The 17,561-nt window shown below is 47.3% G+C and overlaps 1 protein-coding gene across 2 annotated transcripts; it reads left to right on the top strand.

The window, feature by feature from the left end:
* Positions 1-1,985: 1,985 nt before the first annotated feature.
* LOC100285485 (uncharacterized) lies at positions 1,986-17,162 on the top strand. 2 transcript variants are annotated; one of them, NM_001413579.1, is made up of 5 exons: positions 1,986-2,290; positions 4,292-4,390; positions 15,440-15,583; positions 15,655-15,869; positions 16,752-17,162. In NM_001413579.1, the coding sequence occupies exons 1-5, from the start codon at positions 2,107-2,109 to the stop codon at positions 16,914-16,916; spliced, it is 807 nt and encodes a 268-aa protein (NP_001400508.1). In that variant the 5' UTR covers positions 1,986-2,106; the 3' UTR covers positions 16,917-17,162. The 2 variants fall into 2 exon arrangements, with proteins under 2 accessions (NP_001400508.1, NP_001400509.1); NM_001413580.1 differs by lacking the exon at positions 1,986-2,290 and adding an exon at positions 2,434-2,482.
* Positions 17,163-17,561: the final 399 nt, after the last annotated feature.

The following is a 17,561-nucleotide window of genomic DNA, read 5'->3' as shown; positions in this document are numbered from 1 at the left end:
CTAATTCACTCCTATTAGGTGTTCATAGTCTTTTCAAAAAGCACAGAAATCCATATTACAAACCCACACAAACTCTCACATTAGCTTTTCCATGTACCTTTTCACACTAGTCTACGGTGTATTTGTATTGAGTTGCAAAACTCACAATCCTGTGACCTCACCAAAATTGCTAAGCCTAACACTTCATATCTAGAGAGAAGTTTCAATTAGTTGACATGACTTAACTTTAGAAAAGACTATTAGCCCCCACTCTAGTTATCTCCTTGTTCTTAATAGGTTCGAACTAAGGACCTATTTGGGACTACTCCGATCCAGCTCCAGAAAATTTGGTGGAATGGTGGAGCAAGTCATTAGATGCTCCAGAAAATCATGAAGCTAGAGTTATGAACCGAAGACATTTAGACAAGTCATTATTTTTTAAACTACTTAAATTTATATTATAAACTATAGTTTCACGCTAAAGCTAGAACACTGAGGAGTCCCAAACACCCTCTAAGTTGCAGAACTTTATGCAGCAGTCTAGAAACACAATTTAGGAACAATAGTTAAATGATGTAAGTGGTATGTTTTAATTTCGTGAGAACTTTTATATTAGTGCATTCACCTCTTGTTTTAGGCATACTGATCCTTTTAAATGGGCCATTACCCGATTATCAGGGGATGCTGTAAATTCTTTTAGGCCTCGTTTGTATCCTTTATAATGGAATTCAATTCTAATAATCACAATTTAGACATAGACCAATTAAGCTATTATATTTGTATACTCAATATATTTATATGCTAGTGTTGGCTATATGGAGGGATATTTATACGCTATATTTTTACTATTAGGGAGTGAGCCGGAGAGTTCGTGATAAGTTACAGAGTAGAAATATGGGCTTGTAATACATAAAATCAATTTTCACCCCTAATCCTAAGAATTTGGGATTATATCTAAACTTTGGAAAGTGGTGGAATATCAAATTTCAACCAAATAATCCACTTTGTTAAGTGATTTCTAATTCCTTCAAATTTAATGGATCCAAACGGCCCTTTAATAGAAAATATGGTACAACACGTTTGAGAAAAAAAATTAACTAAGGAACATATGAAAGTATTAGTTCATTTCTTACCATTATTCATTTTGAATAAGATAAATAAGTAATAAGAACAATAAATCCATTGCTATTTTATGCTATGTTTTCTCGATATGACAAATTTATAGTAACATCATACCTCAATAACAAGACTAATGTATCATTGACGACATTTAGGTAACATGTGCAAATGAAAAAAAATACTATATTAGAAACACAATCCATATATATCTTCCTCATTTTGACTTCTTTGAGCGTGAAACTTTTACTATAGTGTTCCACTAACTTAATGTGTTTTTAAATAAATTATTTGAAAAGAACTTCCTATAAAAATATAACAACACGTCCATATGAACTTTTCTGAGTTTGAAACTTTTAGCATTAGGGTATGTTTGGATCCATGGTACCAAAGTTTAGCACTACATTTTTAGCACTTATAGATTCAAATATGAGTGCTAAAGTGAAGTGCTAAAATTTAGCACTCAATATCAATTTAGCTTCCTTAAAGTGTGCTAAACATTAATACTTCGCTAAAGTTTAGTATATGGGATTCAAATAGGCCATAACAATATATTAGTGATGTGGTCATACTTTGAATTTATCTTAAGTTTTGGATGAATATAAAAGCATGACTAAAATAGCTATGTTCATACTAGTCGTTTCACATGTACTGGTATTTTTATTGTTTAGATCTGTGTATCATAAGTCTACAAAATTTAGGTTTGCTATTTTTAGGTTTTGATTTGATTTTATATGAATTTCACAAGATTCCACTTTGAACTTGAAAAAGTAAATTCTAACTAAAAGAAAAGGGCTCGAATGGGCTCGGCCCAGCCCACTGGCACCAATTCGGCTCAGGCGTTACAGCACAGCCTGCGGGGTTTGGCCGTTTGACACAGGCTCACAATCACAGCTCTCGTCACGACAGATAAGGCCATGTGCATCCTTCGCCACTCACCAGCGCTCTCCAGTCCACTTCACTTCATCCCTGATCGGCGATCGCGTCGAGCGAGCAGCGCTATAACGCACGATGAACTTGGCGTCCGTCGTTCCCTGCGCGCAGGCATTCCTCGCGTTAATGACTCCCGCCGCTGGCTCCCACCGTCGGGTCCACACGCATGCGGCGGCCTCCAAGAGCGGATTGGCCTGCCGCGTCGCGCGCAGCGGGGGCACCCGGTGGCTGCCGGTCTCCTGTGCAGCCGGGGGCGGTGCAGGTTAGGGTCCGTGTGACTTGTCTATTTATGTTTGCTGCAAGTTTTGGTTCCCAATTTTCCTTCCAGTTCGAACTTGAGGTAGAAAAATTAGATTCGAGTAGTTGGTGATGCAGCATGGGAGGAATTTGCTTGGTGAGGGGCTTGGAGTACTCTTGGGGGAGATAGGCGTTCGCTTCATGCTTATCCAACAGAGTGAGTCATCAAATCAGATCTAAGTTCTTGAATAAACTGGTGCAATTTCCAGTGGTCTCAATTCTTTCATCTACGATGAGCACTAATAGTTGAGAAAGAACATGCCAATTCATATCCCGGTTCATACCTGCTCCCGATATCTATTATCGAGGATACTTGCTCTTTTACACGACGGGTAACAGCAGTTCTCATCCTCTCTTATGGATTCTACTTGCTTCTGTTCCATGTTTAGCATCGCTGGCCCGAGTGTTATTCCTGTTGTCCAAAATCTTTGAGCCTTACTGCTACAGGGTGTGCTGAACTTTGATTCTATCCATCATAATCAAAAAGGGGAAAAGGTGATGTCTGCACTTTCTAGTTTCTGGAAAAGAACTCTTTATGCTGTCCTTTATTATGAAATAAGTGTAGGTTGAAACTCATATATTTAGTTTTTTGCCACTAAGATTAACTGTGTGGGAAGTTATTATTTGGAATATTTAAATTCATGGGAAATTAAAATAAACAAATAAAACTTATTTACTCACTAGGAAAATCATTTTTAGGGTGTTACATCAGTAGATCCATACAGAACAATCCGGTAAGGAGAAGCAGCAATACTGGGTGCAGTTGCATTAGGGTTTGTTGAACAAAGGTTTCCAGTAGTAGTTTGCAATCCCCAGGCAGAAAATATGGTGGAATAGCAACTGATCTGCAACTAGCTTATCAGCCACTATTGGGAATCCCACCGGCGAACCTGCAGGTTGTCACTGGGGAGAGAGCACCTGCAGCGCTCTATGTGTAGCCAAAGAATGTAAGGATGCAGCTTGGTCCACAGTAGTAAAACCAAACTTTGTTGGCACTAAAAAACAAGTGGATTGAGCAGCTTGAAAAGGAGAATTATTCAGCTTCCTCTATTGTGCTGAACTGACTTCTGAAGCACTATTTTTTGCTGCAAGTGCAGTTATAAGGAAAGGTGTTACTGCTATGCATTGGTGCTGGACCTCATGATGAAGCATTGTGCTCATTCTGTTTAGGTTCTGAACTTTTGTGTTTCTTTCACAGGCAGTGAAGACCATTATTGTCAGTCTTGTCTTGTGCCCCATTGCTATAATCATCTTTTTCATTGGGATCAATCTCAATAGGTGGGATGGCTTGTATAAATTCGTCAACCTCTAAAGTGAAAGTTATGTCATAACCCACCTTGATCAGTGGTACACGGGAATTGTTCCATATTCAACACTGTGCATGTCAACATCTTGGGCTGCACCAACCACAATTCCCACTACCCAAAAAGCTAGGTGCTGGCGCCAAGCAAAGAGCTTGCCTGAAATATGGATCTGGATGACCAAGTGCAATAGAAATAGTTTTAGGGTGGAGAAATGATTGGGACTGATACCTGATCTATATTTTTCCCTTTTGTGTGCACACATCTTAGCTAGCAATGCATGTATTTTATATAACTTCTGTTGCTCCTTAATATCAGGTTGGTCGTACCACAGTCAAATCTACAGAAGACCTGATTCTTGGCGTTCCCTTGATAACTGTCAATCTGTTGGACTTGTACTTAAGTCTCATGTATACACAATTATACATATGAATATGTTGTAAGTTGTGATTAGTCGATTAGGAGTCTTACATTGAAAATTTTACATCCAGTCATCTAGCTGCAAAGCTTGCTATCTTAGCTTTTGAAGCTTTAGAAAAAAGATTGTTAGATAAACTGTCTGTCCCAAGTTCGCTTGTCATGATATATTTTTTTCTTCAAATGTGTTTGAGTTTTTTCTCTAGAATATTTACTATTACAATGACTCAACCCATCTTTCTCTGTAGTTGGTGACACTTTTGTTACTGAGGACACTACAAATGTGATGTTTCCTCGGGAAGTAACAGTTCCAGGCTATACACACCCATTGGTTGCAGTTGGCACAGGTATTTTTCACTGTCATGTCACTGTCAAACTAAATTCCATATTGTTCTGTCACCATTTTTTCGTACTGGCTTTTGTGGTTGAGTTGGTCTGTGATAACAGAGGGTTTAAGTTCAGGGTGGAAACGAGCCGAGCAGTACGTAATGGAAAATAGCATCTTCTAGCTGTAGGCTGTAGCATTTGAACGATTCAATGAGATAATAAGCCATCCAGCATGATCCAAGCACCATCACCAGTCCAGACTCCAAGTCCATAGTGCAACATAAAACAAAACAGAACAACATATGACTTGAACAAAACAGAGCAATCCAGCTGTAGGCCTGTAGCACTTGATAACATCCAAACATCCAGCACCAGGAGCTTGCTGCTCTAGCAGACCAGCAGCATGCAAAAAACATCCAAGGTATAAGATCAGCAGCTTGCTTGCTGCTCTAGCACCAGCAGCCTGATTGCACTTGCATAGTTGCACCTGAACAAGAAAACGACCACACATAAGCATCTTACTAGCCATAAATAAGTATTGAATAAAAGTAATAAATTGCAATGTATATTACCAGTTGCTCTCCACAAAACTTATTGGAAACGAAAGTCTCCATATCATCCTCATCATGTACTTGTTGAAAAAACTTACAAACTTCAATCAAAATCTGAAAAAAATGAGAAACCATCTCTAAGAAATAGTAAAATACCAACTTACCACATATGTCATGCTTCCATCATCTTGGCTGATAAAGAAGAGAAGACAACATGAGTCTCAAATCAAATCATTATATCTAAAATTGTAAGATCTCTAAATGTGGTGATAAAATCTAGTTACCATTACCACTTACCAACATCCCTAATCAGGTCTCACGGAAAACAAATAATTTTGGCACTGAACTTCGCAGGAAAAAGTAGCATCTACTTGGCCGATTAGGTCTCACAAAAGAAACATGTTCACACATAAGACTATGCGAGGGACAACTTGCATGAACTGTGAGCAGGTTGGTTTGAATCAATAGATAAACTAAATGGGTTAGCTACTCCATAGTCCTCCACTGGTACGGTACGCGAACGTGGTAGTGGTACTTACTGGCTAGTGGCGGAGGCCGGACGCGAGTGGCAGTAGCCGACAGATGAGGCCTACGGGCTGCTTCTTGCGGATGATGGAGGTCGGAGGAGGCTGATGGAAGATGTTCGGAGGAGGCCGACCTGACACGCGAGCGCGACGACGGAGGTCGGACTCGGAGGGGTCAGCGACGTAGGCGCAGGCGCGTAGCGCCGCAAGCCTGCAACGGTGTGAAGCTACGGTGGCGGGTGGCGGGCGACGTGACGATGTCAGTGGAACGGGCGAACGTTGAACAATGTTATTCAGTTGTGCGTGTGCCTGTGCCTGATAAAATTAGGGTTTAAGGATTTAGGTGACCTGGCTGCTCTTATTGGGCCTCAACACGCGCATCTGGGTTGGGCCGTTGGCATTCCATTTCTGCTATTGGGCCGTTGCCAAGTTCTGGAACCATGTATCGCCATGATCGAGGCACAATACATGAGGAACCCTTGGATGGCACTGACATTGACCCTATAACTTGCAGATCATCATGCCCCGGTTTTGCTTCATCATCCTGTTTGTAGTGTTTAGCAATCTCTCTTGTAGTGTTTGGACACTTGACAATGTCTCCATACCCACCTGCTAAATGTTGTTTCACCCTCTTGATTCCTCCTTTTATCTGTTTGGGGGCACAAAGCACATTGAATCAGCTCTTGCTTTCCTGCCTCAACATAATATGCATATTTCCATCCTAGATCATTTGACTTTGGCCTTCGTGACTGATCTTTTAGTGGATCATAGGATTCATTACTTTGACGGCCAGGCAGTGACTCACTATTGGTTGCCATTGAAATTATTCAGAGCCTAAAACATTGATTCAGTGTGATTGTGAGAAAATGCCAAGTGCTAACTGCTGGGTGCAGAGCAGCTGAGTAGGATGATGACAACCTTGATTCATAATCTCAGATGGCCAGATCACTTACCAAACAGAGCATGCAGTTGGGTGATTCATTGTCTTCACTCTTGCCCAGGAAGTCTGGAACTTGATGTTTGCAAGTGACGTTGGCTGCTAGAGGAGCTGGCGAGCGACATTAGAGGTGTTCGACGCTGGAGGAGGGAGGCGGGCGCTCGAGCGCTGGAGGAGGCGGTCAACGCTATTGCGGAGCGTCATGGTGGCGTCGTGTCGGACCTGATGACGCTGGACGAGGGAGGAGGGGCGGAGGAGAGGAGGGAGGCAGTCGAGGTTGGACGGCTGGACGCTGGAGCGGGTGGTGCTAGAGGAGAGGAGGGAGCCGTGCGGCGATGCTAGTAGGCAATGGACGGCTGGAGCAGGGGCGGGTGATGCTGGAGGAGAGGGAGGTAGGTGGAGATGGATAACTGGAGCTGACGACATTGGAGTAGAGGAGGGATGCGGGCGACGACGCTAGCAGGAGCTAGAGGAGAGGAGGGAGGCAGACGACGCTGCACTGGGAGGAGACTGTCTTGACCTAGTATTTTTTGGGCCTTTAAGAGGCCCAATAACATAAAACGTTATAAATGCATCTAAAGCGTCCAAAAACGTTTAAAAGGCGCGAAATGGACGTTTAAACGTGTTTCACGAATGTTCTACGTGATTTGGTTAAAACGTCTGGACGTTCTACACTTTAATCACATTTTAGCGTTTAATCACATTTCTTGCCAGGTTCGTCATGATGGCTATGGTGATATATTTAGCTATGGCGGTTGAGCTTCCACCTTGGGCACTTAAGGCTTGGATAAGGTGAGATGTGGTTTTCTATAGAGAAGGCGTAAAGATGCTAGAGGTGGTTACTATCTGCTTGCTTGGCCCAAAGCGATGAGACCCTCGATTTGGGAGGTTTGGGGATCCATGACCTCAAGATGCTATCCTGGTCTTTGAGAATTAGGTGACTTTGGTGAAGGAAAACGCAACCAGATAAGCCATGTGCAACTTTTCCGATTCAGATCAATAGCCATGTTTAGAGCCTCTTTGATGCAGCTATGGAGTCTGTGGTGGGAGATGGATGCAACACTCTTCTAGACAGATAATTGGCTACATGGCAAGTCAATTGCTTGGTTGGCACCTTATATCATGGGGGCGGTTTCCAGAAGGTTCGAATCCAAGCGTACTGTCTGTGAGGCTTTGCAAGATCAGAGGAACGCTAAGTGTGACGGCCCTGGCTGAATTTCTAGACGTGCTCGGTGTTCTGGAGGATGTGAATTGACTAAAGATACTCATGACACCCACAGATGTAAGTTTGCAGCTTCTGGACAGTACTCTGCAAAGTCCGCTTATGAAACCTTACTTCATTGGATCAACTTTTTTCTAGGACTGGGATATACTATGGAAGAGTTGGGCACCGAGAAAGTGTCAATTCTTATGGCTAGCTCTCCATGATCAATGCTGGACAGTAGACACGGTGACAAGGAGGAATTTGTCCCATCCAGAGTGCTTTGTTTTATGTGATCAAGAAGAGGAGAATATCCATCACTTGTTGATTAGATGTGTCTTCTCTAGACAACCTGGTTCCACTTCCTTATGTCTATTGGCCTGGCCATCCTCGCGCCACAAGGGCAGGATAATAGTTTTGGTGGGTGGTGGGTCAAGATCGACAAATGGGAGCCTTCAACCTTAAAAAGGTGTGAATTCCTTGGTAATCCTAGGCTCTTGGATTATTTGGAAACAAAGAGATGAGATAGTTTTCAATGGGACCACAATGAGTATCCAAAGGACTCTTGCCCGGATTGAGGAGGCTCATCTGTGGTGTCTTGTAGGAGCCAAAGAGCTAGCCCGCCTACCTGTAGCACTGCTAGCCTCTTAAGTGTTTGGGGATGTTTGGGGACTCCGCTGCTGCCAGTGGGATGTTTGGGGAGGCGGGGCTGGAGGTTGTGGGGTGGGGGCTACCCCAGGGAGTGCGGCTCCCGGTGTTGTGGTTCCGGTCGGGGTTCCTCAGTCGACTGGAGGCCGAATCTTGAGCCTCTCTGTCCACATCCATCTCTCTTCCTTCCGTTCGGCCGGTTGGTGACTGGATCCGTGCGGCAAGACGTGTGGTGGGGGGTCCCCTGGCAAAAGCCATGCTCGCTTGCGGGTGGACGGCAGTTACGCCTGTGGGCGCTGCTCCTACCCTTTTGTGGGTGCCGTCCATGGAATCTCTGTCCCATCGTGTGGATGTCCTCGTCTCGGTCGTCTCAGGGTTTTGTCGTGTGGATGTCATGCTGGGTTGGTGCGTCGGTGGATGACAGAAAGTGGCAACGTGTGTCGGCTTCGTGGGGTGACATCGGTGGTGGCTATCCCTGCAGCCCTCTCCATGGTACTGGCGATCGCAGCTACTCTACTGGGTCTTCGGAGGAAACTTTGTCTGAATTATCCTAGACGGGCGGCAATTCGGCGTTGTTTCTCCTTCTTGAAGGCACTGTCCAGAAGACCTTCATTTTGCGTGGTTGTCGGCAAAGTGGAGGCCTTTCGTCATTCCGCTTGTCTCGGTGGTGTTTGGGCCTTTGTCGCTCCGGGCATCTGCTTGCTCCCGGTGCTCGGCGCTATGGCTTCAAGCTCGTTGGTGAAGAATCGGAGCTGCCTCGCATGGGGTGTGTCGAGGCTTGGCAACGATGGCGCACCGCAGGCTTCACCCATGTGTGTCGGTGTTTGGGTGTAGACGTCATCGAGTTCCTTTGGCCATGTGCTGCCCGTCTTGGGAAGTCGGAACTGCTCGTACATTGTGTTGAGCTTGGCAACGATGATTCTAGATGGGGTTTGTGTGTGGGGCTACCGTTGGTAGTGTTTCTAGTCCTACCAGGGATCTGCCGAAGGGAGTATGGGTGAGGGGAGGTGCCATGTGGGGCCGGACCTACAACAGACTTAGGCGCGCCCGCGACGTGCGTAGGGCGTCCGAGCGCACAGACCACAAGGGGGCACCAATAGCCAGGGGCTGATTAGGAGTCGATTTGGATAAGTCTAGAGAATAAGATTTAGATGAGAGAATTGAGGAGAGTTAGTTAGTTAGATAAGTCCAAGATTAGATGAGAGTTTTTAGGAAGAGTTGGTTAGCAACAGGGCTATATGTAAGCCGCATGGCAGCAAGGAATAATCAAGTAATTTGTTACCTGTTTAATTCCCTCTTACCAGTTTCTAACAAGCCTGCGACAGAGGTGATTAACCTCGCCGGAGAAGACGGACCAAGACTACAATCTCCGTAGTCGAGAGCCAGCTACCCTAGGGACTGACGCCCTTGACAACCTGGTATCGCGATCCCGACGATCCTCCTACGCTCGCACATCCTCGCCACTACCAGCCGCCGCCCACTCTCCACCATTCGCCGCCTCGGTGACATTGCCGCCCGCCACCGGTACCATGGGGGACGACCTCAAGTCCACCTTGGAAACACTCATGGCCAACATGCAGACACTACAGTCCGTTGTCCAGGCGAATGTTGTAGCAATCCAGGCCCTGGCCGATCGCTCATCATCGTCCTCCAACGGGTCTCGCTCGAACATGGGCGAACACCATACTGATCGTTCACCGCGGTTCCAGAAAATGGATTTTCCCCGTTACGACGACAAGTCCAACCCTCATCTTCATCAGCCACTGCGAATCGTACTTTCATCAGCAGCGCATCATGGAGGAAGAAAAGGTTTGGATGGCCTCATACAACCTGGAGGAAGGCGCTCAGATGTGGTACATCCAAATCCAGCAGGACGAGGGCGGCATTCCCACATGGCGCCGTTTCAAGGTCCTCCTCAACCTCCGCTACGGGTCGCTGCTCTGTTCTGCCCCGCTGTTTGAACTCGCCGACTCCCGGCGCACAGGTACGGTCACCGAATACCAGGACCGTTTCCAGGCACTTCTACCTCGGGCCGGGCCACTGCAGGAGATCTAGAGGGTGCAGCTGTTCATGGGCGGGCTGGGACCTCCGCTCAGCCACACTGTGCGCATCCACAACCCGCAGTCGCTCGCGGTTGCCATGAGTCTGGCGCGACAGATCGAGTAAATGGAGCTGTCCACGCCGGCCTTCACCAATGTTGCGCGCCACGCCATTCTGCCGACCCCTCCACCACGCCTCCCTGCGGCCACAGCAGACCGGGCAGCTACACCAACTGCCACGGTGGTCGGGCAACCGGTGAAGCGTCTATCACGACCGGAGCAGGAGGAGCGCCGTCGTTTGGGCCTGCGCTTCAACTACAACAAGAAATATATGTGGGGGCACAACCGCACTTGCAAGCGACTCTTCTACGTCCATGGCGTGGACATCGACGACACCACTGAGGCAGAGACTCATGTCTTCTCCCTGCACGCATTGGCAGGCGTCCGCTTCGGCGACACCATGCAGGTCGCCGTCAAGTTGGGAGCCTCCCCTCTTCTGGCGTTCCTTGACTCCAGGTTGACCCATGACTTCATCTCCGAGTCCGCAGCCAGACGTACCGGCCTGCCTCTCCAAAGCCAGCCGTGACTTACGGGGACTGTGGCGAATGGCGAACGCGTCACCTGCGTTCCGAATTCACCATCCACGACGCAACCTTCCACACCGATTTGTTTGTGATGACCCTTACAGGTTTTGACATGGTGTTGGGCACTCGCTGGCTGGCCACGTTGGGGCCGGTCCTCTAGGATTTTGGCGCCCGGAAACTGACGTTCTATCGGCAGGGCCAACCAATTTGCGCCACCATCCTTACTGGACGAGCTACTTGCGCCCTTCGCCGGCGTCTTCTCTGAACCACGGGGGCTTCCACCGATACGCTCCCACGACCACGCATCACTCTCGTCCACGGCTCGGAGCCGGTCGCGGTGCGCCCCTACCGCTACCCAGCGTCCCACAAGGATGAGCTGGAGCGACAGTGCACTGCCATGCTCGAGCAAGGGCTCGTTCGCCGGAGCTCCTTGGCGTTCTCCTCACTCGTCATCCTTGTTAAGAAACCAGATGGCTCGTGGAGGTTTTGCGTCGATTACCGCGCCTTGAACGCCATCGCTGTCAAGGATGCTTTTCCCATCCCCGTCGTGGACGAGCTCCTCGATGAACTCCACGGCGCCAAGTTCTTCACCAAACTTGACCTGCGTGCGGGCTATCATCAAGTCCGCATGCGTCCAGCTGACATCAACAAGACGACGTTCCGTACCCACGACAACTTCTACGAATTTCTAGTGATGTCGTTCGGCCTGTGCAATGCGCCGGCGACGTTCCAGGCATTAATGATGATGTGCTACGACTGTTCCTGCGCCGTTTCGTGCTGGTATTTTTTACGACATTTTGATCTAAATGCGTCATGGGTGGACCATCTTCGACGTCTTCGGGCCATCCTCACGGTGCTGCAGCAACACCTCCTCTTCGCCAAGCGCTCCAAATGCACGTTCGGTGAGCGCTCCATCGCCTATCTGGGGCACGTCATCTCCGACGCCGGCGTCGCCATGGATCCCGCCAAGGTGCAGGCGGTGGCTGATTGGCCCAAACCCCGGCCCGCGCGGGCTATACGGGGGTTCTTGGGTCTTGCGGGCTACTACCGCAAGTTCGTCCACGACTACGGCATGATTGCGGCCCCACTGACCGCGATGTTGAAGAAGGACGACTTCATGTGGAACGACGCCGCCGCCGCGGCTTTCCAGGCCCTCAAAGTCGCGGTGAACTCCGCTCCAGTCTTGGCGCTTCCCGACTTCACGCGCCCGTTCGTGGTGGAGTGCGATGCATCAACCTACGGGCTACGACTTTGGGGCGGTATTGACCCAGGACAAGCACCCCATTGCATACTTCAGCCGGCCGATGGCTCCCTGGCACCGATCCCTAGCTGCCTATGAGCGGGAACTCATCGGTCTTGTGCAAGCCATTCGACATTGGCGGCCGTACTTGTGGGGCCGGCGTTTCACGGTGTGGACAGACCACTACATCCTTAAATTTCTACTTGATCAACGCCTCGCCACGATCCCGCAACATCATTGGGTCGACAATTTTCTTGGCTTCGACTTCGCCGTCGAATATAAACCCGACGCCCTCAACATGGTGGTGGATGCCCTCTCCCGTCGCGACACAGGAGGCTAACAGAGGCACGGTTCTCGTTATCTCCGCACCGCGCTTCGACTTCATCACACGTCTCCACGACGTTTAGGCCTGCGAGGAGTTGGCTGCGGGATCTCGATCGGCCCCATGGGCTCTCACTGACGACTTGGTGACCTATGACGGTCGGCTGTACGTGCCACCGACATCGTCGCTCCTACAGGAGCTGGTGGCGGCAGTACATGAGTACGGCCACAAAGGGGTGCAGCGCACCTTGCATCGTCTTCGCCGAGACTTTCACTTCCCCGACATGCGTCGCGTGCGCGTCGTTCAGGATTTTGTGCGCTTTCGCCACATGCCAAAGGTACAAATCGGAGCACCTACATCCAGCGGGCCTCCTTCCGCTACCCGTACCAACAGCTGCCTGGGCGGGCATTGGCTTCGTGGAAGCACTGCCACGTGTTCGGGGCAAGTCGGTCATCCTCACGGTGGTGGATCGCTTCAGCAAGTACTGCCACTTCATTCCGCTTGCCCATCCATATTTGGCGGAATCAGTGGCCCAGGCGTTCTTCACCGACATTGTCCGCTGGGATGCCGCAGTCCATGGTGTCCGATCGGGATCCTGTGTTCACCTCGACGTTTTGGAAGGAGTTGATGCGCCTTATGGGTGCCAAGCTGCACATGACTTCGACATTCCATCCACAGTCCGACGGCCAAACAGAGGCTGCTAACCGTGTTATTACCATGTACCTCCACTGTTTTATAGGTGATCGTCCCCGCCATTGGCTCCGATGATTACCATGGGCTGAGTACACGTACAACACTGCCTACCAGTCGTCCCTACGAGATACGCCCTTTAGGGTGGTCTATGGCCGGGATCCTCCGTCCATCCGGTCGTATGAGCCTGGAGATATGCGAGTGGCCGCTGTGGCCAAGACGATGGAAGAACGAGAAGAGTTCTTGGTCGATGTGCGGTACAGACTGGAGCAAGCACAAGCTGTTCAGAAGCTCCACTATGACAAACACCACCGCCAGGTCTCCTATGAAGTGGGCGACTGGGTCCTGCTCCGCCTTCGACACCACCCAGTTGCCTCCCTGTCACCGGCGGTCCAAGGCAAGTTGCAGCCAAGGTACTTCGGGCCCTACCGCATCTCCAAGCTCATCAACGACGTCGTTGTTCGTCTGGAGTTCCCACCTCGCGCCAAGCTCCACGACGTCTTTCATTTGGGCCTGCTGAAGAAGTGAGTGGGCGCCCCTGCAGCAGCTCCGCCATCGCTGCCCAACATTCATCATGGCGCGGTAGAGCCGGAACCAGACCTACGCGCCCGCATGGCTCGAGGCGTCCGTCAAGTGCTAGTCCATTGGAAGGGCCAATCTGCGTCATCAACAACATGGGAGGACTTGGACTGATTCCACGATAAGTACCCCGACTTTCAGCTCGAGGACGAGCTGGGTCTCGAGGGGGGAGGGATGTCATGTGGGGCCGGACCTACAACAGACTTAGGCGCGCCTGCGACGTGCGCAGGGCGGCCGAGCGCACAGACCACAAGGGGGCGCCAACAGCCAGGGGCTGATTAGGAGTCGATTTGGATAAGTCCAGAGAATAAGATTTAGATGAGAGAATTGAGGAGAGTTAGTTAGTTAGATAAGTCCAAGATTAGATGAGAGTTTTTAGGAAGAGTTGGTTAGCAATAGGGCTATATGTAAGCCACATGGCAGCAAGGAATAATCAAGTAATTTGCTACCTGTTTAATTCCCTCTTCCCAGTTTCTAACAAGCCTGCGGTAGAGGTGATTAACCTCGCCGGAGAAGACGACCGAGACTACAATCTCCGTAGTTGAGGGCCAGCTACCCTAGGGGCTGACGCCCTTGATAGGAGGAGCAAGCCGGGCTACTGCCTAGAGGTGGTGCTGGTGGCTGCCTCTTGGGCGTCGTAGTCACAGGGAACGACGCACAGGGATGTGGATTCCAGCTCCCGTGAGGAAGCTGGCAGAAGATATCTGCTATTGCTTGCCTTCTCTTGATTACAAAGTCCTAATTATATAGGCCTAAGGCCAACCGACCACTCTACAATACTAAGAGACTTATCCAACTAAACTACTCCATAATATTAGGAGATAAATTGCTAAGACTTATCCAACTAAACTGATTACTTATCTCCTGATCTCTTGTGCCTACCCTGGTGGGTCTAGTCGCCTTCTAGTACACCAGGCCGGTCATAACAACTGTTGTATGGGTTGTTTGAGGGGGCCTTTTGCCGGTTTCTCTGTCGTGCACTTTGTGTAGGTTTTGGGCCCAGTTGTTCCTTAAAACTGGTCCAATTCTATTCTTCTTAATTGAGAAGCATAGCTCCTGCCATTACGCTAAAAAAATTGAAGTATTTCAGGAACTCAACAAGCCACTTTGCTAGTCTCCTGAGGTTACTACAGCCAGGGCACCATAGTTCGAGCCTTGGTAGACACGATACTAACTATTTGCCTTCAATAAAAGCTAAGATGAGTTGAAACTTGAAACTAACAAAAAAATCGAAGTATTTTGGAAAGCATTTTTTGTGCGCATATGTTATGCTGGGATGGTAATGCCAGTGCTGTGCTGCATCAGGATTCAGGTGCCATATTGGCGCTGCTGGAACCTGAGGTGGATCGGTGCAGCAAGGAGCCCAAAATACTAAATAGTTTCTCAAGCTAGTTTGATTAGGTTTGTTGGATTGCTTAACCAGTTAAACCTCACTTAGGGTATCAAGCTTATTTGGTAGAATAGATGAGCTCTAACTAAAAGGAAACTCCATAATGGCATATTCTTAAGAAACTAGGAAAGAAGTCAGAAGCCTCCTTTCATTTTTGATAGTCATCTCTCTCTTTGGCCAAGCTGACTCAAGCTAAAATTTGTAGGGAAAACCCAATAGCAGCCAGGGAAACCTCAAAGTTAAATATTGTTCTCCTGGTATCAGGAGTGCAAGATAGATATATAAGTAAAATTATGTTTTCGGACTTAATTTTAATGTCTATTATTAATCATAGTTCGCAAATTGACTTTTAGCTCACTTTTAGGTTACAGAGAAAAGTTTTTTGTCAAAGTATATGCTGCCGCGTTCTATGTAGATTACTCACTTCGCCTTGATACTGAGCAATGGAAAGCAAAGACTGGTATTGAGAGCTTTGACAGTTCCTCTGTTTTCGACTCCATTTTTAAGGGTAAGACATAACTATCAATTCCAAATTTAAGGAATCGTAATATGTGCTAATATCACAAGTTTATTTTGCAGCACCGGTTGTGAAATCATTGAGTATAATTCTTGTTAGAGCCGTTGATGGCAAGACCTTTGTGAATGCTCTAAATGATGTCATTGCCCGCCAAATAAAAAACCCAAACGCCGAGGAAGAATCTTCCCTGTCAACCTTGCAGAATACCTTTCTTGGGCGCAATCTCAAACAGGGAACAAGCATATACTTAACTTGGCTTGAACCCAAAAGAATGCTGGTCAGTCACTGTCAATACTGTGAATCTTATGAATCTTCGATGCTGTTTCATCCCTCAAAGTTGAATATTGATTTTATAAACTATTTAGAAATAACAAACTTATCCCACAATGAATACGCTTCCATCGTACAAGAACTAGCAATGCTTCTTTTAGGACATGATACTCCAAGGTTGCTCACTTTTTTCTGTACTGATACTTCTGTCAGATCATTAGCCAATGTGCTGCATTTCGTGGTAATGAGGCTAATGCCGTCACCTCTAACATAGAAAACAGTGGAATTCAAACAGTAAAGATGGCAGTAGAGGGGGTTAGATTGTATAGGATTAAATGGAAGTGACCTGCCAACTTCTCTCCGTCATGTAAATTTGCCTACATTACCTGGAGAATAAAAGCTGGCATGCATTGACCATTTCTTGTTTTAGTTCACTAGTGGCACAAGAACTGACAACTTGCACAAATAAGAAAAGGCACACACAGACACAGTGTGACACCTTTTTTATCCAAAGAAAAAAAAAACAAAATATGTACTTACTACTAGGATGGAAATCTTATTGGTTTAACTGACTAGAGCAAACTTTTCTGAATTGTAGACCTTAAAGCTTTAGTTGAGGTTGACAAGAAGCTTGAATTGCATCAAAGATTTGACAGTAAAGCTGGAATTCTGTTTGTTAGCCAGATTTCCTTTTATCTACTGATGGATTTATTCAAATTTTGAATATTTTAACATTAAATTTTATTTTGTTAGTTACGGAACAGAATGATCATTGCATTCTGGAAAAAATTAACAAGTTTGTGCATAAATAAAAGTATAAAAAGGGGGCTTGTAGAGATTTACGTAGAGAGGGAGCTCAATTTGAATGCTGTTAACTTTTATTGTGTAGATCTCCATTTCGGAAGATGAAGATCCACGTCAAGTTGATGCAGAGATCAAATCTGCTACTGTTAATTATGCTCTATATGATGGCTTCTTTGGTAAATCCACAGTGTGCCCTTCTTTAAGATCATCTACAGCCCAGTTGCTGGACGCGCTTCTGCTTGCGAAGTGACAAACCAGTCGTGGTTCCATATCAATGGTTACGAGTGGTTATTCCCTTCTCCCTTGTTTTCCCGAGGGAACACAGGACGGGCTAGGTGTCCATAATCATAAGTCCCATAAAGGAAATTAATTTAATTATTATAGAGTTCATATGTAACATTTTTGTCGTCCCTGATGAAATATGGTGAATTTGTCACGCCCCTATGCTGATATTATGATTGGCAGATTGCTTTAGGTAGTGTTTGGTTGAGGAGCCAAATAGAACGGAGCCATTCCATCCTGATTCTAGGAACGGAGCCGCTCTGTTCTGTGTTTGGTAATCTGGAACGGAGCGGCTCTGTTTTTTGTTTGGTTGCAGAGTGAACGGAACGGAGCGTGACTATGAGAGCGGGATGGGAACGGAGTGGCTCCGTTCGGTTGATTTTTTGGAGCGGAATGGTTCCGGATCTGAGGAGAATATTCCCTAATTGGAGTCATTCCGTTCTAGTTACTTTGTAACCAAACAGTAACAAAACTGGGACAGAACGGCTCCGTTCTACTTGGCTCTTCAACCAAACACTACCTTACATTTTCATTATTCAACTTGCCTAGCCTAAGTTACCCCATGGAAATGGATTTTCCAGGGGCAGTAGAACTGATAGGAACGGGGTGCCTG

This window comes from Zea mays, chromosome 5 (assembly GCF_902167145.1).
Source record: "Zea mays cultivar B73 chromosome 5, Zm-B73-REFERENCE-NAM-5.0, whole genome shotgun sequence".
NCBI classification, from domain to species: domain Eukaryota; kingdom Viridiplantae; phylum Streptophyta; class Magnoliopsida; order Poales; family Poaceae; genus Zea; species Zea mays.
This window is presented reverse-complemented; position numbering and strand designations above follow the sequence as displayed.

What these genes read in the sequence shown, in the direction of transcription:
- LOC100285485 (NM_001413579.1), top strand. Translation starts at nt 2,107, where the DNA reads ATGAACTTGGCGTCCGTCGTTCCCTGCGCGCAGGCATTCCTCGCGTTA. An exon ending in ATTGGTTGCAGTTGGCACAG is followed by an intron (nt 4,391 to 15,439) that starts GTATTTTTCACT and finishes GCTCACTTTTAG; the next exon opens with GTTACAGAGAAAAGTTTTTT. An exon ending in TTGAACCCAAAAGAATGCTG is followed by an intron (nt 15,870 to 16,751) that starts GTCAGTCACTGT and finishes TTTATTGTGTAG; the next exon opens with ATCTCCATTTCGGAAGATGA.